Consider the following 19,814-nt stretch of genomic DNA (forward strand, 5'->3'; position numbering starts at 1 on the left):
GACTCAATCATTGCCAATGATGCTTCCTCCTCCCACTCAGACCGACGCATTGAGCCATCATCTCTCTTGCACGCCTATTACTCCCCCTGTTCGGCCTACCCTTGACGCCAAATTCAATCACTGTCCCGTCATGCAATTCGATCACAACAAGACAAGCTTTGCCTTGGACTCGCCGATTCAATATGCACCTGCTGCTCTTAGGGGTATTGAGAGAACCTTATTCAACAATGCCTTTACAACTGACCCCTCCTCAGAGTATGATTATTCTCTGACTGAGGTACCTGGTCCATCCCAGTCTAGATATCATAGTGCCAATAGAGCACTGTGCCCTTTGGATCTATGGACCAAAACAACTGCGACTGAGTCTGGTTTCTCTCACCCAAGCCCACACTACACTGAGGATGAAGCTTACTATAACATCACTCAGTATATGTTCCCCGTGTCGATCCATATCTATCAATCATTTATAATTTAGACTTGCTAACACTTCTAATCAGACCGGACGAGGATGGAATGTATCATTGCTTATGGTCAGGATGTACTGACAGACATGGCTTCTCACAACTCCTTTCCCTTTGGCGTCATATAAAGGCAACACATCTTCATCCTGGATCCTTCGAATGCCCCTTTACATCCTGTGGCAAACGATACGGTCGTGCAGATACTCTACAAGCGCACCAGCGAGCAGTGGGTCACGTCTCTGGTTCTTATTTACAGCAATCCGATCCAACAAGAAGCCATTCTTACCAGGTCCCACCGAGACACTAGACACATCAATGCTTGATTCGACTCTAGAATTTTCAGGACTTGGATAGGAATGCTTGTTTGTTTTTCCCTTTCCTTTTTTTTTCTTTTTTTCGCTAATCATGTTGAATCTTGAATGGATATATGGGATGTGGTTTCAATTCAGAATATGCTTCACTGTTCATGTGTATGTTAAAGGAGTAATAGGTGGATACCAGAATGCTTTCTATACCTCGGTCTTGTTTCCGACATCCCCGCATTAACCCCAACTTTGAACTTACGGTCTTACCCACCACGAGTACACTATCTACAACTTCAACCTAGCACTTCCCTACATTTAATCCCAGATCGATCACCACCGTCCTATGAAACTCATAAATCATGTCTATATACAAACACCACATCGCCCTCCTAGGCGGCGGCACAATCGGCCTCTCAATGGCAGCACTCCACCTCCGACGCCCCGACACGAAAGTAACAATCTACGACCCAAGACCCAACTTCGAAGCCGAAGTCCAAACAACCTTACCCGCCTACCTAAATAGACCCCAAATTCCCACCGACAATAGCACTTCCAGCCCATCAGAACCTACAAAAGTGCCAGATATCATAACCAACCTCCTCTCAACAAGCCGTCTCACCGTCGCAAAAACAATCCAAGAAGCGGTACAGTCCGCAAATATAATCCAAGAACAATCCCCGGAGATAAAAACTTCCAAACAAGCTCTCTGGAAAGAAGTCTCTCTTTACGCGGATATCAACGCCCATTTATGGAGTAGCTCTTCCGGTATCGCCGCAAGTCTTCAAGGTTCTCTCTGTGAACCTGATATCAAAGAACGCCTCCTAGTTGCGCACCCATTCAATCCACCACATATCATGCCTTTGATTGAGATTGTCCCTGGACCGGAGACTCTTACCGAGAGGGTGGAGTTTGCTCGGTCTTATTTTGGGGATGCTCCTGGTCCTGAATCTAATGAAGGCGGGTACTATAGACCTGTTGTTTTACATAAGGAGATTGAGGGATTCGTGGGTAATAGACTTGCGTTTGCATTATTGCGAGAAGCTTGTTACCTTGTTGGGGAAGGGGTTGTTTCTGTGGAAGATCTTGATACCTTGGTTATGGCTAGTCTAGGTCCAAGGTGGGCGGGTAGTGGAGTGTTTGAGAGTTATCATGCTGGAGGTGGGGAGGGTGGTATTGGGGCTTTCTTGCAGAAGCTGGCTCCGACCATGAAGGGGGTTTGGAGTGGATTGGGTCAGGTGGATGTTTCGATTGATGGGGATGATGCGACTGATGAGGCTTGGAGGGGAACTGTTGTGAAGCAATCGGAGGCAGCATATGGTCCTTCTGCTTCGCCTGAATCGCGTCAGAAAAAGGAGGTTATGTTGAAAGGAGTTGTTGAGATGCAGAAGAAATGTTTTATGAGTATGATTTACTAGTAGGTATTCATCTACACTTATATTCATGAACATGTACTCGCGAGCTTGATTCGTTGACAGACATCGCTCTATTTCATTCTTAAGTATTGTGTCTAAGGGCTGTCGCCTCTTAACTAAAAATTCGTAACATTTTGACGCATATCGTCGTTCCTTACAGGATCTGCTGGAAGGCACGGTTAATAGGAGAGCGCACGGTGTGGCCCTTGTAGAAATCAATGGTGGCAATAGCACGCTTGCTGATGCCCTCAGGAGTGAACTCGAATTTCTAAAAATTGTTAATGGAGATTCATAAAAGACAAAAGGGCAGATCAAACTTACGGCGTAAACCTGCTTGTAAGGGCCGGAGGCACCGAAGCGGTTGAGACCGAACTGCTCGTGAGCGTAACGCTCCCAACCCATGGTGGTGAGGGCCTCGACGGACAGGACGGGGATACCGTCGGGCAGGACAGACAGGCGGTAGGCCTTGTCCTGAGCATCGAAGACCTCGAAGCAAGGAACGGAGACAATACGGGCAGCAATGCCGTGCTTCTCCTGGAGGTAGGTGGCAGCCTCGATACAAATGCCGACCTCGGAACCAGTGGAGATGATGGTAACAGCAGCGTTGGGGTTCTCAACGGCAACGTAGGCACCCTTGAGAGCGCGCTCAATGGTAGAGTTCTCCAGCTGGGGCAGGTTCTGGCGGGTCAGAGCCAGAATGGATGGAGTGTGCTTGGCAGTCAGGGCAGAGTAGTAGGCAGCGCTGGTCTCGTTACCGTCAGCAGGGCGCCAGACCATGCAGTTAGGCAGGGCACGGAAGTGAGCCAGGGTCTCAATAGGCTGGTGGGTAGGACCGTCCTCACCCAGACCAATGGAGTCGTGGGTAGCAATGTGAATAACACGGACGCGGGACAGAGCGGAGAGACGGAGGGCACCGGCAGCATAAGAAACGAAGTTCAGGAAAGTACCACCGGCAGGGATGACAGTGCCGTAGGCGGCCAGACCGTTCATGACGGCAGCCATGGCGTGCTCACGCACACCGTAGCGGAGGTAGCGGCCAGACCACTCACCAATGCCGTACTGAGGGGGCTGGAAGTCAACAGCGTTCTTCCAGCGTGTGTTGTTGGAGCCAGTGAGATCAGCGGAGCCAGACAGCAGCTCAGGAATGACATCGTGAATCTTCTCCAGGACAGCCTCGGAGAGCTTACGGGAAGCAACAGCGGGGTCGGAGGAAGTGTAGGTGGGGAGGCTCTTCTCCCAGCCCTCAGGAAGCTTGCCAGCAAGACGACGGGCCAGGTCGGCACCCTCCTTGGGGAAAGCCTCCTGGTACTTCTGGAAGAGCTGGTCCCAAACCTGCTCCTTGGCAGCACCCTCAGCGGCGTGCTGGTTGTAGAGGTCGTAGACCTGCTGGGGGACAACGAAGCTCTGGTTGGGGTCGAAACCGAAGAGCTGCTTAACGTGCTGAGCATCGTCAGCCTTGAGGGGGTTGCCGTGGACACCGCCGGTACCAGCCAGCTTGGAGCCGAAGCCAATAGTAGTAGTAAGCTTGATAACGGAGGGCTTGTCAGTAACCTGCTGACACTTGCGGATAGCATCCTCGATGGCCTGGAGGTCATTGTCACCGTCCTTGACCCACTCGGTGTGCCAGCCATATGACTCGAAACGCTGCATAACGTCCTCAGTGAAGGCGCACTTGGTGTCACCGTCTGTTTTCATGGGTTAGTCTCACAGGGTACTCGTTTGCCTAGCTGAAGAATTTGACCATCAAAACTTACCAATGGAAATGTGGTTGTCGTCGTAGATGGCAATCAGGTTGCCGAGCTTCAAGTGACCAGCCATGGAGGCAGCCTCGCTGGCAATACCCTCCATAGCGCAGCCATCACCGAAGAAAGTGTAGGTGTAGTTGTTGAACAGCTCGAAGCCGGGCTTGTTGAAGACACCACCGGAGTGAGCCTGAGCAATGGCCAGACCGACGGCGTTGGAGAAACCCTGACCCAGAGGACCAGTGGTGACTTCAATACCGGGGGTGTCGTGGGCCTCGGGGTGACCGGGTGTGATGCTGTCGAGTTGCTAGAGGAAATCAGCACGGATACTTTTTTTTTCTTGGTTGTACAAACTCAAAACTTACACGGAAGTTCTTCAGGTCATCCAGAGAGAGCTTGTAGCCGAACAAGTGCAGAAGAGCGTACTGGAGCATGCAGCCGTGGCCGTTACTATCAATGGTGTTAACTGGCTGATTCTGCTCAATTGCAGTAGCTCCAGGCGCTAGGTAGGAAACCCGTTGGGGGTGAATGGGTCGGTAGAATGACTTACGAGAGGACGAAACGATCACGGTTGACCCAGTCGGGGTTCTTGGGGTTGAAGTTCATGAACTTGTTGAACAGAACGTGGGCCACAGGGGCCATACCCATAGGGGCACCGGGGTGACCGGAGTTGGCCTTGGAGGTAGCATCAACCTAAAGGCACAATATTAGCTATGAACTCGACGGAGCAGATAAATTGCGATGCAATCAGTGATCTCCGGGTTCAGTGAGAAGCTACGCTTCTCAATTGAGACCTCAGAAACCAATCTAGCGTCATGGCAAGCTGAAGGTAACTTACCGCGAGAACACGGATGGTGTTGATTGCCAACTTGTCCAAATCAGTGTAACCCATGATGGCAGATTCTAGAAAGAATGATCAGTAACTGAGGGGAAGTAACCAAGAACAGGTAATAGCATACTCTTTCAAAAATGATTTAGGAAAGATGGAGAGAGGGAAAGGGGAGAGAAGAAGAGGAGGGGGACGTATTTGTTGGTGGGGTATGATGTCTGTGGTGGGGCACCGCCGCTGCAGTCCGGGCACTGGTTACTTTTGGTTTTGGTTACTTTTCAGTATTGGCGCAGCTAGAATAACAGCCGGGGAAGATTTAGAACATAAAAAACTTACGCACGGCCAATTGACAAGTTATCCTTGACAACATGCTCTCTTCTATTCTAGTCTAGATTACGCCATTACATCATTGAGCAGCTATTTTCAATGATTTTCCAAGGTAATTGCATATAAAAAGGGTCTCTTGGACCTCTCTTCTGGGGAAAAGAATCTAATGACTCAGCGAGGGGCATCAAATGCACGAGCCAAGTTCAATCTCAACTTAGAACTTATTCATCTCTCATTTTACTTTACGACAGTAAGACGGAAAAATTATTGAACAAAAACGTCATGAGACCATGAAAAAAAGAAATGAAATTACTGATAGCCGAATTTCCCAACCGTTTAAGTGATGTCCACAGGGTCTACACCGGGAACCGCTCGGAGGACGCTGCTCCGGCATCAGAGAATTAGCCGATTCCAGTATTTTCATTACCCTGCTTATAAGGCGGGTATATAGGTTAAAAAAGCTACATGCCGTTCTCGGCCTGCATAGATTTACTTGATTATCAACCTAACTTCTCTCTGATGGTCATGAGGTACGGGATCCTGCATGTACAATAATCGGCTTGTCCTAATTTGGCCAACCCGATTCATCAAGAAATGATACTCCTATAAGATGAGAAAAATAAAGACATGGTGGAACGAGATACTTAGTAACCATAAAAAAAATCATCATCATCTCCACAACTTCAAGTTGGGACGTGTCGCGCGTTGGGGAACTCGGTGTGCAAGATGGGAAGATCATAGCCGCAGCTGACTCAGGTGTACTGTGCTCCGATCTTCCTCCGATATACGAGTTGAAGGGGGACTTTCACTGAAACACGGTTATGTGTCGCACTACGGAGCACATAAATCCGTAGACAGTATCCCAAATCTGCTAGCAGTTGAGTGGAGCATTCAAAGGTTTTCAGATTTTCCAACTTTAGCACCGCGTGAGCAGCTATACATAACTTCAAGTTGAATTTGCAGGTTCATCATGGACCCATATTTATTGATGAGCCCCACTTATCTACAGATTGATATTGTCCAAAGTACATTTTCAGTATTCTGTATACTTCATCCGCGGGGGGGGTATCTACATTTGTTCAAGTTCAAGACGCCAGTTGACCCAATCCATCGCGTCTCTATTATTAAATGTGACCTATTACTACCTAGGTACATACCCTTCATTCCGAGGGAACATCTGCAAGTCAGAACCTTGAAATGGATCAGAATCACATATTTGAATTTGGCAAAGTATCTTCAAATGTTTGAGTTGTGATTGGACCTCCAGTTCTTGTATACTTCCAAGGTTCGATATTCAGGTACATATAAGACTGAAACTGCAGACTTGGAGACCAATTGATCTCGGGTTCTAGTAGTAGTAGCTCTCTCCCACTGGAACGCATGAAGATCCTGCCTTTCTCATGCCTCATCCACCACACCGTGACTTATTCTTCATCCTCTCTAAGGCTAGCCAAGTTTGATCACATTTTGAGAGCACCAGCTCCGCCTCAAGTTTGCTCCAGTGTTGCTTGGAGCACAGCTTCGGCACCGCCAAATGAGATGTAAGCGCATCGAAGATCAACACGGCGTGCAGTGAGTAAATCGAAGATTTTCACCCATTTGACTGTGAACTCATCTGATAAGTAGCTGTTGGGAGAGGTGAAGATCGATGATTTGATCGGTAGGCCTCTCAACTCCCTCAGACCGCTATTCCATCAATGTACTATTTGATTTGATAAACCGATATGTTCATCTGCTATATCCATTTGATGACACAGGCCGATCTGCCGGAGGATAGTCAATCGATCGACTCCGCCCACACTGATCCGGCCTACCGAGCACCCGCTTTGAAAGAATGCGCGAGCGTACATACATAGTCTGCCGAGACGAGCGCCAAGGAAGTCATCGAAAGCCGAATCGCATTATGTCGCCCCCAACTTGAAACTGCTGGTCCTACCAGAAGACGTGCCAACTGGACCGATTTTTCGTAAGCATATTTTCCCGTCATACACGCAATCCACGTTTCCCCTGGGCACGCCAGACTCGCAGTACAATCTGAGACAATATCTCACATCGGGAATTGCGGGTCTCCCACACAAGGGGGAAATGGTGGATAAGGCTATCTCGGCACTAGCATGTTTATTTCTCGGAAAGCAGAGCCGCGATACCCGAGTTTCGCAACAGGGTCTATGCCTGTATAATATCGCGATCCGACCTATGTCAAAAATGATCTGTCGCTGTGCAAGACCTGCATGCAGCTACTTCAAAAGCTCAGAAGCAAAAGCTTCTGGGTCTGTACGCGGATAGAATAGCTCGTGTCATGTCCTACTGTCCAGAGGAGAATTTGAAGTCCACATGTGTACGTATTCTGTTGTATATAATCGGCGTGATATGCATGAGTTATGCCGATAATGGTTATCACGAGAAATTTGAGTGGACGCAATCTGTTATGAGGAGCGTGGCAAATAATGGGTTTGATATTGCAATTCGGCTTGGGGATATGACGAGGTCGGCGTGGAAGAAACGGCAGGTATCTCAAAATGAGTGGGTTATCTGTTTATCGATCAAAGCGCCGCCTGTTTTGTCGTTATCCCTGAGTCCGGCGAAAGTAGCCTTGAGGAGTTGAGTGGTGTTGCGTTGGAAACTAAGGTGCTGTATTCCCTGTCATGAGAGAGGCATACTTCTTGATGGATATCCAGCTGGCTGGGTTGATGGCGTGTGACTGAAAGACAGGGGCATGTAACTTAGATGTTTATAAATATTGAATGATAAAACCCAAATAATCTTGTACACCCTCTTCTATCGCTTGTTAACACATCTTTACTTGATTTGGCCTTGTTAAGACCTATAAACATTATGAATAGAATCGGAATAATTACTAGGTAGTACTATGAGATGATATCGCTCTCTGTGTAGATCCTAACTCAGTGTATTGCCAGAGAGAGCATCTTGTGGGAAAAGGAAAAAAGGAAACGGAGAGGGCAGGGATCGAACCTGGCACTTTTGATATCGCGATGAAAGCGTTAAGTGAGGCATCAAAATGAGCAAGATGATGACAGCCTCAACTTTCAAAAAATCATAATAAATCCAATAAAATAGATAAAAATATAAAATTAATATCAACAGAAAGAGCAAAAAGAAAAAGGCTCCGCAGAAGTCTTTCACATAGTCCGCTGCATGCTTTCTCACGGTGGTGTTCCACTTAGGCAAGTCTCACGCTCGTTGATGCTACTTAACAACCCTCAGTCCCAGCATTCTAGTCTTATGGTATCATAGTGTCAAATCACATCGGGACAGAGACGATAGCCCGCTGAGCTACTACGATGCGGATGGTTACCAGAACCCCCAATTATACCCCTATAACTGAGAAACCATATCAAGGCCATAATTTCCAGGCACCCATCACCATCTCCTCTGGCTTCGAGACTTTACTACCACTTACTCTCAACTTAAGAATAGTAATTTTAATTTAAAAAATAATCTATTTATATTTCAGGCTCACTAGGGAAGAAAAGAAATATAATTTATTAAGAAAAAAATGCTAAATACTGAAATGGGTGAGTCTGACATAGATTATTGCTTCAAATTTTAAACGGCAAAGAAAATGATGGCCCCGTGTTCTCACGACTGGTGAGGGTCCTCTCAGGACGTGAGAGCTCTCGTCGAATGATATTCGCAATCTCTTCTTGATCCTCAAGAGTTGCCACAGTTGCACGTCTTTGTAATGTATTCGGCTCTTCCAACCCATTCTCTGAGATTTCGCTTTCCAAATCCTCTTGCCCTGCCTCTTCCATTTCTGGTAGGCGATCCAGCCGTTCATTGATCGCAGCCTCGACGCGATCTTGACAAGACTTTTCGTCCATCTCCTTCTTGATAATCGCATAATGAGCGCGTCGATACACCCCGATAGAGCTAAGAACGAGACTAATGATCTCGACAGCGAACATCACCGGTAGGGCATAATTTAGCTGCGGATTACACCCCCCAGACCAAATATCGATCAAAACCTGGAAAACACTATGGGCTGGTAGCGCATATCCGACTTGGTAAAACCCGGGTGATAATTCGAATGGGAGTAGAATCGAGGTGACGTTGAGTACGACCCATGCTATGAGCGCCATGGGTACATATGGAGGAGGGAGCCAAATAGTGAAGACGTCGAGGGTGAGGAAGTTCAGGTGTGCGAAAAGCCAGAGGACCATCCAGGTGAGCACGAATTGGTTCCCATTGACCGCCCAGCCATGTCGGAATGCCCAGATACCACCTGCAGTACATAGAGACCCGATGAAGGTGTACAAAACAGACATCATCTGACGCACAACGACGATTCGATGGGGCGAGACAGCTGTGTAAAGTTGAAACTGCTGGTAAAGACCATTGATGGTTCCAAGGAAAAAGAATTCCTGAATCAGAATCAAGATGATAACCAGTGTATTGTAGATCAATCTAGATCCCTGGGTTGTTGGCTGTAGATCGATTGAACTCAAGGTCCAGGGATCAGAGAATATAGAGATAGCTGACGAGTCAGAAGTATTCAGCGATTGAATCAACTGTTTTCCACCCGCCTCCATGTAGGCAACACGTGCAGTTTCAGCTAGTTCGGTCAAACTTAGGGAAACAGCGGAGTCAACGACGGTTGAATATCGCGCTTCATTCCAAACCATCGTGAGGACATCGCTCGTATTGTATGATGACGCAGCTGAGCCACCCGCAAGTGCAGATATTAGATGTTCGGATGCATTGGATGAGGTGTATAAGGCTGCCCAGTATTTGATATCGCAAACAGCATCGACCGTGAGGCCAGAATTAGGGTAGGCATCAGTTGACCGCTCGATTAAAGTTGGAAATCCCGAGCTTTTGAGGTTCTCATAGGCACTGCGAACAGCTGACCCTATTGCGCCTCCATCATAGTCGACAAAAAGAATATTGATGTGGTCGATGCGCGTTGTTTGCTGGAAAAGAGATCCAAAAATGTAACAGAAAAGGCCGAGAAAAAGGATTTGTAGAAGAAGAAGATTGATACCGGCAGCTTTAAGCACGGCCAACCGAAGTGGCCGAACCGATGGATGGTTGATGCTCAGTCGCTGCTGACGGGCTTTCGGATAGAACTTCATGAGAGTCATAGCAGGGCCCTCAACGAAGCACTATGATCTCTTTGAGATGTGTTATGTGTGCGGTAGTGCTTGATACTATTGTAAATTAATACGCGAGTAGAAATTTGGAGGTTATTATGTACGCTCTAGAAGGTTTAAAGTCTTCGGCGTTTGGTACGCATTAGGTACTAAGTGGGTCGCCGATGACTGTGAGTTCTCTGACAGCTCGCGGGAGGTTTCGGATGCCGAGATTTTAGTATAGATTTTCGGAAGCGGGATAATTATCAATCGTTCTATGCAATTTGAGGCTTAGTGGGTTGGTTAAAATCGGATTGATTCGACTGAAATTTGTAATCGTCAAGGGATGGTCCGGGGAATGTGTGGAAATCAAAAGACAAATTAACATTTTCGGCGTTCATATCAAACACCGAATCTGCAGGTCCGTAAATTGGGTAGAAAAAGGGTTTTCTGGAGGATAATCTTGGGCTTGTCAATAGAAATGATCACTGATTTTGTTTGAAGAATCTTCATTATTTCCATCAGCCTAAAGCAGGTCAAAAAGCTTCAAACAACGCGAGTGATTATTATAGGCTCATAAAAGGTAAAATCTTAATACATGGTGTCACATTTGCAAGCCAGTGAATTCTATGACCGTTTCTTAAAAACTAGTTGCGCGCCATCCTACATCAATTTTAGCATATCAGTCATCGAAGTCACATACAGCGGAGAGCGGTCGACTTACCATTGGAAAAAGCGTCGCGAATACTCTGATCTCTTCCGATTTATCAGTAGCGTGATGCGTCCAGTCAAGCTCCAAAGCTGCTTTTCCAATCATAGCAGCCATTGACATTGGAACATATCTTCTTGCAAGACAATCATGCGAACCTGCACCAAAAACGAGCCAGTTCTTAGTTTTGGACTCGGCATCACCTGTGATCCAGCGATCGGGATTGAACACATCAGGCTCTGGGTATACTTCAGGGTCATGGAGGGCGGGATAGCAAGATGGGATGATCATCGATCCTTTAGGAACAGTGTAATCCGGCGTAACAGGGAAATCCTTCTTGGCTAGGTAAGGAACAAAAATCACTGGGGGTCGGTGGCGGAGAAGCTCCTTGATAACAGCATTGGTATATGTCAAAGATTCCAACATGGCGAGATCGCAAGACTTTGTTTTATCTCCATTCCGTGCATTGAGATTCTCCTCTCGTAGTCGATCCAGAACATCGGGCCGCTGTGCGAGGATTTGGAATAGCCAGGTTGTGGCACTGCTGGAGGCATCCTGAGACGCAAAGAGGAAAGTAAACAAGGTCTCCCCGATCTCTTCGTTCGTGAAATCGCGGATGAGATTTGTTGGCTTATTGACGTTTGTCTCTCCAGCAGCGATTCTCTCTTCATATCGCTTAGACTCCATCATGTGTAGGACCCAATGATCCACGATACATGTAGGTGTTGCTCCAGCGGCCATGTTAGCTTTGGACTTGGCTGCGCATTTGGCAAACTCGACGTGAACAGCATCAGCAGTTCGCTTTCCACGCCATGGCTTAGTGAATGGAACGTAGATTGAGAGTGGGACATTGACTAGCTCAAGAGCAGCAGTCGCAAGGTAAAAATCGTCAGCGATCTTCTTGACTGCATCCTGCGAGATGTAGTCTCCAAAGAAGGTGCGGCATGAGATTGCACAGTTGATCTCACGAAATAAAGACATAAATTCCATCGCTTTCCCTCCATTCGCTTCACTTGCAGAAACAAATTTGTTAAAGTAGTCGGCGAATACTTTCTCCTGGATGGGAAGGTAGGTAGCCAAGGCGCGGTTGGTGAATAGGGGAGTCAGTCCTCTCCGATACTCAGTATGAGCTTTTCCTGAAAGGAACACCCATGACTTGTGACCCAAAATATCTTTCGCAATAGGGACTAGACAAGGCTCGGCGTATGTAGGCGACTTGAACACCTTGTGTGCAAGGTCTCGATCGGAAGCCAGGACAACAAATCTAACATTGGTAAGAATTTAGAATTTCCAGTGTATGTGAGAGGCAAAAGAGACACACTTGTGAAAGACGGACACACAGCTAAGTGGTCCACTTGCCCATTGTGCGAGATACTCGTTGAAATTCGGATGAAGGGCCTGGAGGAAGGGGCCAATAAGAGGAATCTTGAATGAGGGCCCAGCTATGGAGCCCTTGCGCTTAATGTACATGACTCCAAGGATGTGTTGTCAGTGAATAAGAGCAGATACTATTTCTAAATAAACGCCCGAATCAACTTACCCTGGTCATAGATCACCAATCCTAGCAAGAAAGTGACAACATACTGCCAGACGGGTCGACTAGCAAGCAGCTCGGGCAGGGCTCCTTGAGACTTGACTCCGAAGAGTGAAGATGGAGAAAAGTTACTTTGACTCAAGGACGTAAAGTTCTGTATTAGTTCGACATTCATGATGGCGGTTGGGATGTTAGGGAAAATCTCTAGCCGTAACTCCTGGAAAGCAAAACAGAGGAACACCACTCTTTTAAAGGGAAACAGGATCACCTCTTACTAGCCTCGCGAGTGGACCAGGCAATTCTAGGAACTACTTTCACTGTAATTTATGAGACAAGATTATCTTTCATCCAATAGATTTGCTCAAAATTGCAGTCGGTTCTCGTTGTGTAGATAACAGGCTGTTCGAGACGGGATGTTTGACCCACTGGCTAGTTCAATACCGAGTCCATGAATTAATCTTAAATAGCCCCTATGCCCCAGCAGTCAGTCCATCTACAATTGTTAAAATGAGTCGTAAGATTGTCAATGAGTCCAATCAAGATGCTCAGTGTTGTCCTTAATACCCTGTTTACTCCATATACATCGACCACGGGGTCTAGTCCTATTCAGGTTAGGGCAGAGAATGGATTCGGGGTCTAGTCCTAATTGAGAACACTGCATGGCACGATATAGCGGGGGATCGACTCGGTTTAAAGAGGCATACACTGATGTTTGTACTAATGCATGCCGGAAATGCCGAGATTGAAAACATTTCTCCTGGAAAAATCGGTTAGTTCATTCTTATGACTTACGGTACCATTGATAATCAAACATTATTCTCGCCATGCTTTCATCCGCTTTACCCTTGGGTATCACTACTTATCTTGACAACGCACACTATGGAGTATTCTTCAAGGGATAAATCGCAAGTCTCTCTAAATGAATTTAAATCATTAGATATCACATATTCATAATTGGATCAATAAAAATATGTACATAAATTATGAGATCTTTCTAGCCCCAAAGGCGGTGTGGGGTCTGGCGATGGGCTGTCCCCACCGGCACTCTTCCTCCTGGAATAATTGTTCAACTTTCACAGAACGCGCCGGATCTTGATTTTCTCCCCCAAGATGCGCCAAACCCTTCGGAGATCATGTGCCGCCTGTTCCAAGTCCAAAATTAGCTGCGATCTTCGAACTCCGCGCTGCTCCCGCTGCGCAAAGCGCCAAATCCAATGCGACTATGCGAACCAGCCTTGGGCCGCACCGGTAGCACCCGGTTCAGAAAAGAACGCTTTAACAAAACCTGTTGATTTATCGGGCTCGTTATCACAGTGCAGATTTGGATCTCCAGACCCTTTTGACTCATATCCACAAACAAGACTTCCCAGGGAACAGGTTCAACGTCTCATATATAGCTGTATGTATAGGATCAACGGATTACACTTATGACATCGTAGCTGACGGATGTAGTTCTTCACAAAATCGCATTTCAATATTATCCACTCGATCTGAGCTCGACTTCAAACCCATTCTTAATATCCTGGTGGCCCCTTGCCCTTGGTGATCCGGCGCTGTTTCATGTCTCACTACAGACAGCTTGTCTTGACGAGGAGTTATTGGCACAAAAAGGCTTCCAATCTTCAGAAATTTTGATGGCAGATTCTGTTTCTTTACTACGACGTAAAGTAGAGAACTCTTCCATGGCCGTACAAGATGGAACCATGAATTCTGTCATCACTTTAGCGGCCATTGAGGTAAGATAGTCCCTTGACATTACCCCACCCTGCAGTATTTTCTCTGCTGGACATTTGACTAACAATAATTTCTTTTAGTTTGGCAAGGGAAATATTGATATCAGCAAAATGCATGTTGATGGAGTCAAAAAGCTGGTTGACTTGAGAGGTGGTATAAATTCAGTGAGGCAGACCAGCCCTCTTACTGCACGAATGGTTAGCTGGTAAGTAGCCTTTGATCTTCAGCGCTGCATGTGACTAAGTTAATCATCTTTCGCAGGGTATCAATGCTTATAATGGGCCATCCCCAATTCAATACTCAAGATGATGTGGGATTTGGAGATGGCATACCTTGCATCCCAGAATGGCAATTAGACCCAACGGCTCTTGATGATTTATCTGGGCTAAAAGATATTGAAGTCGACTATGCTGTCTGGAATGTCTTCATACGCCTCCGCAGCATCTTACATCGAACACAACGAATACCTATTACATCAACGCAACTTCACGACCTCACTTGTTTTGTTATCCACCGTCTTTTACTCTCTTCTCCGACATCAATACACCTCCCGACATCACCAATTACCGAATCTCTCCGCTACGCAATTATTATATACATGCTCCTTATTCAAGGGCCCACCTATTACTCTCACGCAGTCATTATGAATACGATGGTCATCCGTTTCATAGAATATTTCAAACAGCTCGAGTCAACACCTCGTCTGTATGACTCGCTAGATGTCTGGCTTATAACAGTTGGCCTAATGAGTTCTGTGGGGACATCACATCATCAATGGTTTGTTGAGAGAGCACAAATTATATCTGCTTCCTTGCAGTTGGGCAGCTTTGACGACGTTCTGGCCCACATGAAGAGTGTTCTGTGGTTTGAAACACCACAGGGCCAGGAACTTGAAATGATTCGGCCTCATTGGAATGCTATTTATGCGGCTCCGTATCTTGGAAGAACACCCGATGCCCCGCATTCAAGTTTTCCATTTGAGACGTCTCAGGCCAGTGCCAATACATCAAATTTATGATAGTGTCAGGTACTGTATAATATAATATAAGCCTTCGGATGTTTTCATCACGTAGATATACGTGGTGAGCAGGCAATCCATCATGATGATCTTTTTCCTACATAAGTTATCCAGGGTAAATAAGTATTACTTTGAGATCCAAACACTATCTACTATGATCTAGACGGCTAGTACATAGGTTCGCAAATTTTGAAGCAGAAAATGTTGGAAATCAATTCTTTTAGTTCAACTCAAGTCAGATGCTATGTTCAAAATTCAAATGCAGATGTGTACAAAATAACGCCTGTCCCCATATGTCGCTCTCCAGATATGCCCTATAGTTATGAAAGAAGATAAGATCATCCAGATATCCAGATTTCATCTTCGTCAGCAGACAATAAAAAAGAACTAAAGACGAAGCATCTCAGCAGCCAAATCATAAGCCTGAGTCTTCTGCTCCCATTCATGAGTCCCAATTCTGGCCTTTTTATCCCAACCATGATTACACCTCGCCATCCGCCTGTAGACCACGTGACGACGCGTATCCTTTTTCAGTTGTTTGGCAAATCTCTCCCCTTCAGCAGCCAAAGTATCATAACCTGCTGTAATAACAAGTGCATTCTTTGGGAAAAGTGCCGTGTCAGCAAAACTAGGAATCAGCCTCGGATCTTGTGAATCGACTTCTGTTTGAATATAGCAGCTAGCAAAAAGCCGCATAGTCGAAACAGGGATAGGACGACCACCGGCTTCAGGCGCAATCAACGACGCGGGATCAAGATGACCCTCTGTACTCGGATAAAAAGTCATCACAGATCGGAATGTTCCCTTAGGGAATAAAGTCGAAGCAGCCACGAGAGCGAGAGTCCCACCCGCACTGAAGCCTGAGACTGCTACTCGGGAAAGATCGAATAAGGCTGGTTGCTGCAAGACCCATTTCAAGACATCTTCAGTGTCATGGACTGCAGCAGGAAAGGGATTCTCAGGAGATAGTCGATATTGAACATCTAAAACAGTGTAATTGGCGCGTTGGCTCATTTCTCGACAGAACTCATCGTCACTGCCATGGGCTGGGATGACAAACCCGCTCCCGTGGAAATTGATCAAGACGGGGCCTGGGCCTGAGCGTGAGCGTGATTTCTTTAGTGGAGGTCGATAAACATGGACTTTGATTCTGCGTTGAGGATCCCGAGAAGGGAGATGATGAATTGTGTCAGGGTTGGCAATCCATCCTCCTGAGAGTAATCTGATTAGGGTCCTAAGGATGATGGCGCCAATTTTTAGACGGAGATAGGCTAGATATGCTAGGAGCCACATTGTGACTTGGAGAGAATTCCTAGGTTCAAAAAAGGAAATTTATTAAATATGGAAAAGTTGAAAAATGGAAGAAAAACAGGGGAATATGACTGGTCTTATAAGCCCCCTTAATGGTCGCGTGCAAGGTTTCCTTCAGGGTTTTTTTTTTTCGTCTGTGCGGCTGTGTGCGCCAAGTCTCCACAACGCGTCATTGTGTCCAAGAATCAACAGAAAGAATTTTCCGCAAGATTTAGGATGGAATGGAGTCTGAAATTATGACTCTGGATATCAATTCTCAATTTCTCAATTTGATATTGAATTTGGTACTAGTAGTAGATCTTCACTAGTATCAATACTTTAGGATCCGCTATCGCTACATAATAGTGCATAATAGTAGTGGGTCGATAGACATTCTAATCTGACGTACATCCATCTGTATAAACATTTGATCTGAAACTTTTAATTTCATAGGGCTGAAGGATCTTCAACTTTAGACCAAATACTAAGTAATTAGTCCAAAGTCTAATATGTTCAGACTTCACCTCCAAGCCCAAAGAACACAATCATCCCACTAATAGCAGCAAACGCCGTCACTGTTTGAGATCCAATGTGGTCCGAGAAGCTAAATGGAACCATACTCAGTTTGTGCGGGGGAGTATTCTGCATGTTTGGGTGGATCCACCAGGTTGATGGAATGCCTACCCACAGAAGAACCCACATATAACCCACGACTCGTTTCCAGATCGCATATTCCTTTGCACCAGGTCCCTTGATCCAGTAATAAAGGTTCTGAACGGCTTGCTCAATAATAATCCCCACAGTAAAGCTGGTGAAGAATGGCAACGAGCCAGAATATTCTGCAGGGATACCAGCTGCGATATCAATGAACAGATGCAATAGTCCTGATTGAAGGAACACGACGAAGATATTCATGCTGCTTTCTAGAATTGATCCTTTGGGAAGCTGTAGTATATCCCTTGTGATCCAATTACTCATTGCTGAGAGTGGTTGGCGGACCATTTGATGCCAAAATGTTCTATAAATTGAGTCAGATTGCATTTTCCAAGTTGATCGTGGAGTAAGTCAAGAGTATCTTACCCCCAGAGATTCTTCAAAGTGTATGATTCTGCCATTCTTCCATACATCGGCACCCAGTCTGCAGGAGAATACAGTCCTGATCCAACAAAAATGATCGAGGCTAAACGATAGCGGGAATCTGCGCATATGCGCCCGATAACAAGCCATGAAATTCCATTTGTCATAATACGCTCAATCCACTTTTCAAGAGATAGATTCCACTCAGGATATGTGAAAATGACATTAGAGGATGATATCGCAACCTGTTGGTGGCCAGAAAATTGGATCAAATCAAAGAGGGCATATTGCCATGCTAGAATAAGAGACTGGCGCAATAAAAAGACACCGCGAGAGCAAGAAAATGCCCCACCCTTGCAGTAATATTTCGGATGCGATGGAATACCTCTGACTTGTCGAGGGGTTCCTGAGACCCCGTGGAAAGAGCATCAATTCCGCCGCATACCAAAAACGCCCTATCAGGGTCTTTGTGCGCGTGGGATTCTCGCGGGTGAGGTCGGCTGCATCAAGCGGATTGATCAATAGCAGATTGAGGGCTTGAGGAACACACTGAAAGACAGGGCCCAAGAGGAACACGTATGTTTGACAGAATGGATTCATTTGTCGTACATTTTGACTGGCAATCCATATCATGCACGGAATTGCGAGGAAACGAAGAATCGATCGCTTCGGTGTTGTGACAAGGAGTATTGTGGGAATCAGGTTCTGTAGCACGGCACTGCCACCAGCCAGGCGCATATCCGCAAGAAAGGACATTTTGGAACCATAAGCCACTTGAGAGAACGCGTTTGAAATTCCTAGCGGTAATAGGTCAAGGTTAGCGATTTGAAGATCTGCCAAGGGGTGGGCTGCGGGCGTCCCCTGATCTGCGCAAATGGGGCCGTGGGGGCCAAACAATTCAATCAACAGGGCTGGCCCCGGGGGTTGCTTTTACTGCAACATATGCACCCGATCAAATTGTCCTGCGCGATAGTCTAATTGTGCTTTGTTATTATGGAGAATATCAGGCTCTTTTGTGCCATGGACCACTTGCCCAGGTGGTAGCCGATGCTTAGTTGCATGCCAGGGGAGATCGCCCACGTATAGAGAAACTCTCAGTTTTTGTTTCGATTTAGCCACCGCATTTTGTCCCTATGAGTAACAGCTTGGGATCCGGAAACAGATCAAAAATCCTATGGCTTTGAGATGGTTACTGAATTGTCCAGGTTGACAAACAATATTGTCGGTGATGTGGTTGACACTGGCAAGTCTTGGATAGTAGGTAGAAATCATAGTGGGAAACTCTTCAAGTGTTCAGAAAGAATTAAAATGTTGTCAACAGCTGGAATTGAACCGGGGACTTCTGAAATCTGGTGTGCATCAGAGGGAGTGGTGAGATGCTGTGAATAGCCTCACTTGATACACCCAGCACCACCACAACACCCTCTATATCTCACTCATTCTTGGCTATTTTTTGAAACATGAAAGAATGAATGGAAAGAGCGAGTCTGAAAGTAGTACAGATAAGAATATCAAAAATTAAAAAAAAAATGTTCTTGTCCCCTGCCGTAGCAGGATTCCCGCCCACCCTCTGGTGTTAACTCAGCTATTGACCAGGGCCAGACCTTCCTGATCAATATCTCTGTCCTCCCACCCGCCAAGGTAAGTGAGAGACCGCTGACCACTTGGGCAGCAGGGCTGAGTTTTCTGACCTTTCTCCCCTCAACTAAACTATATAGACAACCAACATACAAGTTGAAGTTGACGCAGGATTGAGTAAGCGGCTAAGATTTCCTCTCCTAAAATGATCATCAGTGGAGACATGCAACTATATGGGTCCATTGGGTCCATTTAAAGATCTAGCCCCAGAGAAGAAAACGTGGGCTGGTTATACAGATAGCATGGGTATCAAGTAGTATCACCCACTGCTGTACGCCTGTAAGCCTAATCCCCCCGGTATCACGAATTTATCCACATGTCGTTAAAATTCTCTGCCTGGAAATAATCCTTTTCATTTCAATGTTGGAGCTCAATAGATTACCTTAAAGTCCGTAGTGACCTACCCTGTTTCCTAGATAATCAAGGCCGTACTCCCGAGGTCGTACTTTTGATATTGCAATTACTTGGATTTCTCCGATATGCCCACAATTGATGATTAACCCCAGTTCAAGATTATCCAACAGAAATAGCTCGGTTATTTTAAGCGACCTAAATAGCTCCTAACATCGATGTCATGATGAAAATGTGGGGAGACATGGGTTCGTAGTGGTGCGCTCATTAACGGCCTACACGTCATTGATTGTTCCC

General features: G+C 46.1%; 8 protein-coding genes across 8 annotated transcripts; 3 read left to right on the plus strand and 5 right to left on the minus strand.

Annotated features, from left to right (window-relative positions):
* Window positions 1-19: 19 nt before the first annotated feature.
* N7483_003670 (uncharacterized protein) lies at window positions 20-784 on the plus strand (the record flags this gene model as incomplete). Its single annotated transcript, XM_057087107.1, has 2 exons — window positions 20-426; window positions 592-784. The coding sequence occupies 2 exons, from the start codon at window positions 20-22 to the stop codon at window positions 782-784; spliced, it is 600 nt and encodes a 199-aa protein (XP_056946936.1).
* A 341-nt stretch (window positions 785-1,125) lies between these two features.
* N7483_003671 (uncharacterized protein) lies at window positions 1,126-2,181 on the plus strand (the record flags this gene model as incomplete). The annotated part of the gene is made up of 1 exon (XM_057087108.1): window positions 1,126-2,181. One exon carries the CDS (start codon window positions 1,126-1,128, stop codon window positions 2,179-2,181), a length of 1,056 nt encoding a protein of 351 aa, XP_056946937.1.
* Window positions 2,182-2,332: 151 nt separating this feature from the next.
* On the minus strand, window positions 2,333-4,812 carry tktA (transketolase tktA; the record flags this gene model as incomplete). The annotated part of the gene is made up of 6 exons (XM_057087109.1): window positions 2,333-2,446; window positions 2,500-3,863; window positions 3,933-4,227; window positions 4,286-4,370; window positions 4,471-4,613; window positions 4,759-4,812. 6 exons carry the CDS (start codon window positions 4,810-4,812, stop codon window positions 2,333-2,335), a joined length of 2,055 nt encoding a protein of 684 aa, XP_056946938.1.
* Window positions 4,813-8,636: 3,824 nt separating this feature from the next.
* Window positions 8,637-10,169, minus strand: N7483_003673 (SNG1 family protein; the record flags this gene model as incomplete). Its single annotated transcript, XM_057087110.1, has 1 exon — window positions 8,637-10,169. One exon carries the CDS (start codon window positions 10,167-10,169, stop codon window positions 8,637-8,639), a length of 1,533 nt encoding a protein of 510 aa, XP_056946939.1.
* Window positions 10,170-10,793: 624 nt separating this feature from the next.
* On the minus strand, window positions 10,794-12,584 carry N7483_003674 (cytochrome P450; the record flags this gene model as incomplete). Its single annotated transcript, XM_057087111.1, has 4 exons — window positions 10,794-10,829; window positions 10,891-12,139; window positions 12,197-12,347; window positions 12,416-12,584. 4 exons carry the CDS (start codon window positions 12,582-12,584, stop codon window positions 10,794-10,796), a joined length of 1,605 nt encoding a protein of 534 aa, XP_056946940.1.
* Window positions 12,585-13,519: 935 nt separating this feature from the next.
* N7483_003675 (Zn(II)2Cys6 transcription factor) lies at window positions 13,520-15,161 on the plus strand (the record flags this gene model as incomplete). Its single annotated transcript, XM_057087112.1, has 4 exons — window positions 13,520-13,808; window positions 13,862-14,145; window positions 14,224-14,348; window positions 14,405-15,161. The coding sequence occupies 4 exons, from the start codon at window positions 13,520-13,522 to the stop codon at window positions 15,159-15,161; spliced, it is 1,455 nt and encodes a 484-aa protein (XP_056946941.1).
* A 387-nt stretch (window positions 15,162-15,548) lies between these two features.
* On the minus strand, window positions 15,549-16,454 carry N7483_003676 (alpha/beta-hydrolase; the record flags this gene model as incomplete). The annotated part of the gene is made up of 1 exon (XM_057087113.1): window positions 15,549-16,454. One exon carries the CDS (start codon window positions 16,452-16,454, stop codon window positions 15,549-15,551), a length of 906 nt encoding a protein of 301 aa, XP_056946942.1.
* A 510-nt stretch (window positions 16,455-16,964) lies between these two features.
* Window positions 16,965-18,284, minus strand: N7483_003677 (wax synthase family protein; the record flags this gene model as incomplete). Its single annotated transcript, XM_057087114.1, has 3 exons — window positions 16,965-17,469; window positions 17,532-17,823; window positions 17,921-18,284. 3 exons carry the CDS (start codon window positions 18,282-18,284, stop codon window positions 16,965-16,967), a joined length of 1,161 nt encoding a protein of 386 aa, XP_056946943.1.
* Between the last annotated feature and the right edge of the window lie 1,530 nt (window positions 18,285-19,814).

The sequence above is a fragment of the Penicillium malachiteum genome (genome assembly GCF_028827825.1).
Source record: "Penicillium malachiteum strain IBT 17515 chromosome Unknown utg000002l:1.0-8849297.0:1.0-8852440.0, whole genome shotgun sequence".
NCBI classification, from domain to species: Eukaryota; Fungi; Ascomycota; class Eurotiomycetes; order Eurotiales; family Aspergillaceae; genus Penicillium; species Penicillium malachiteum.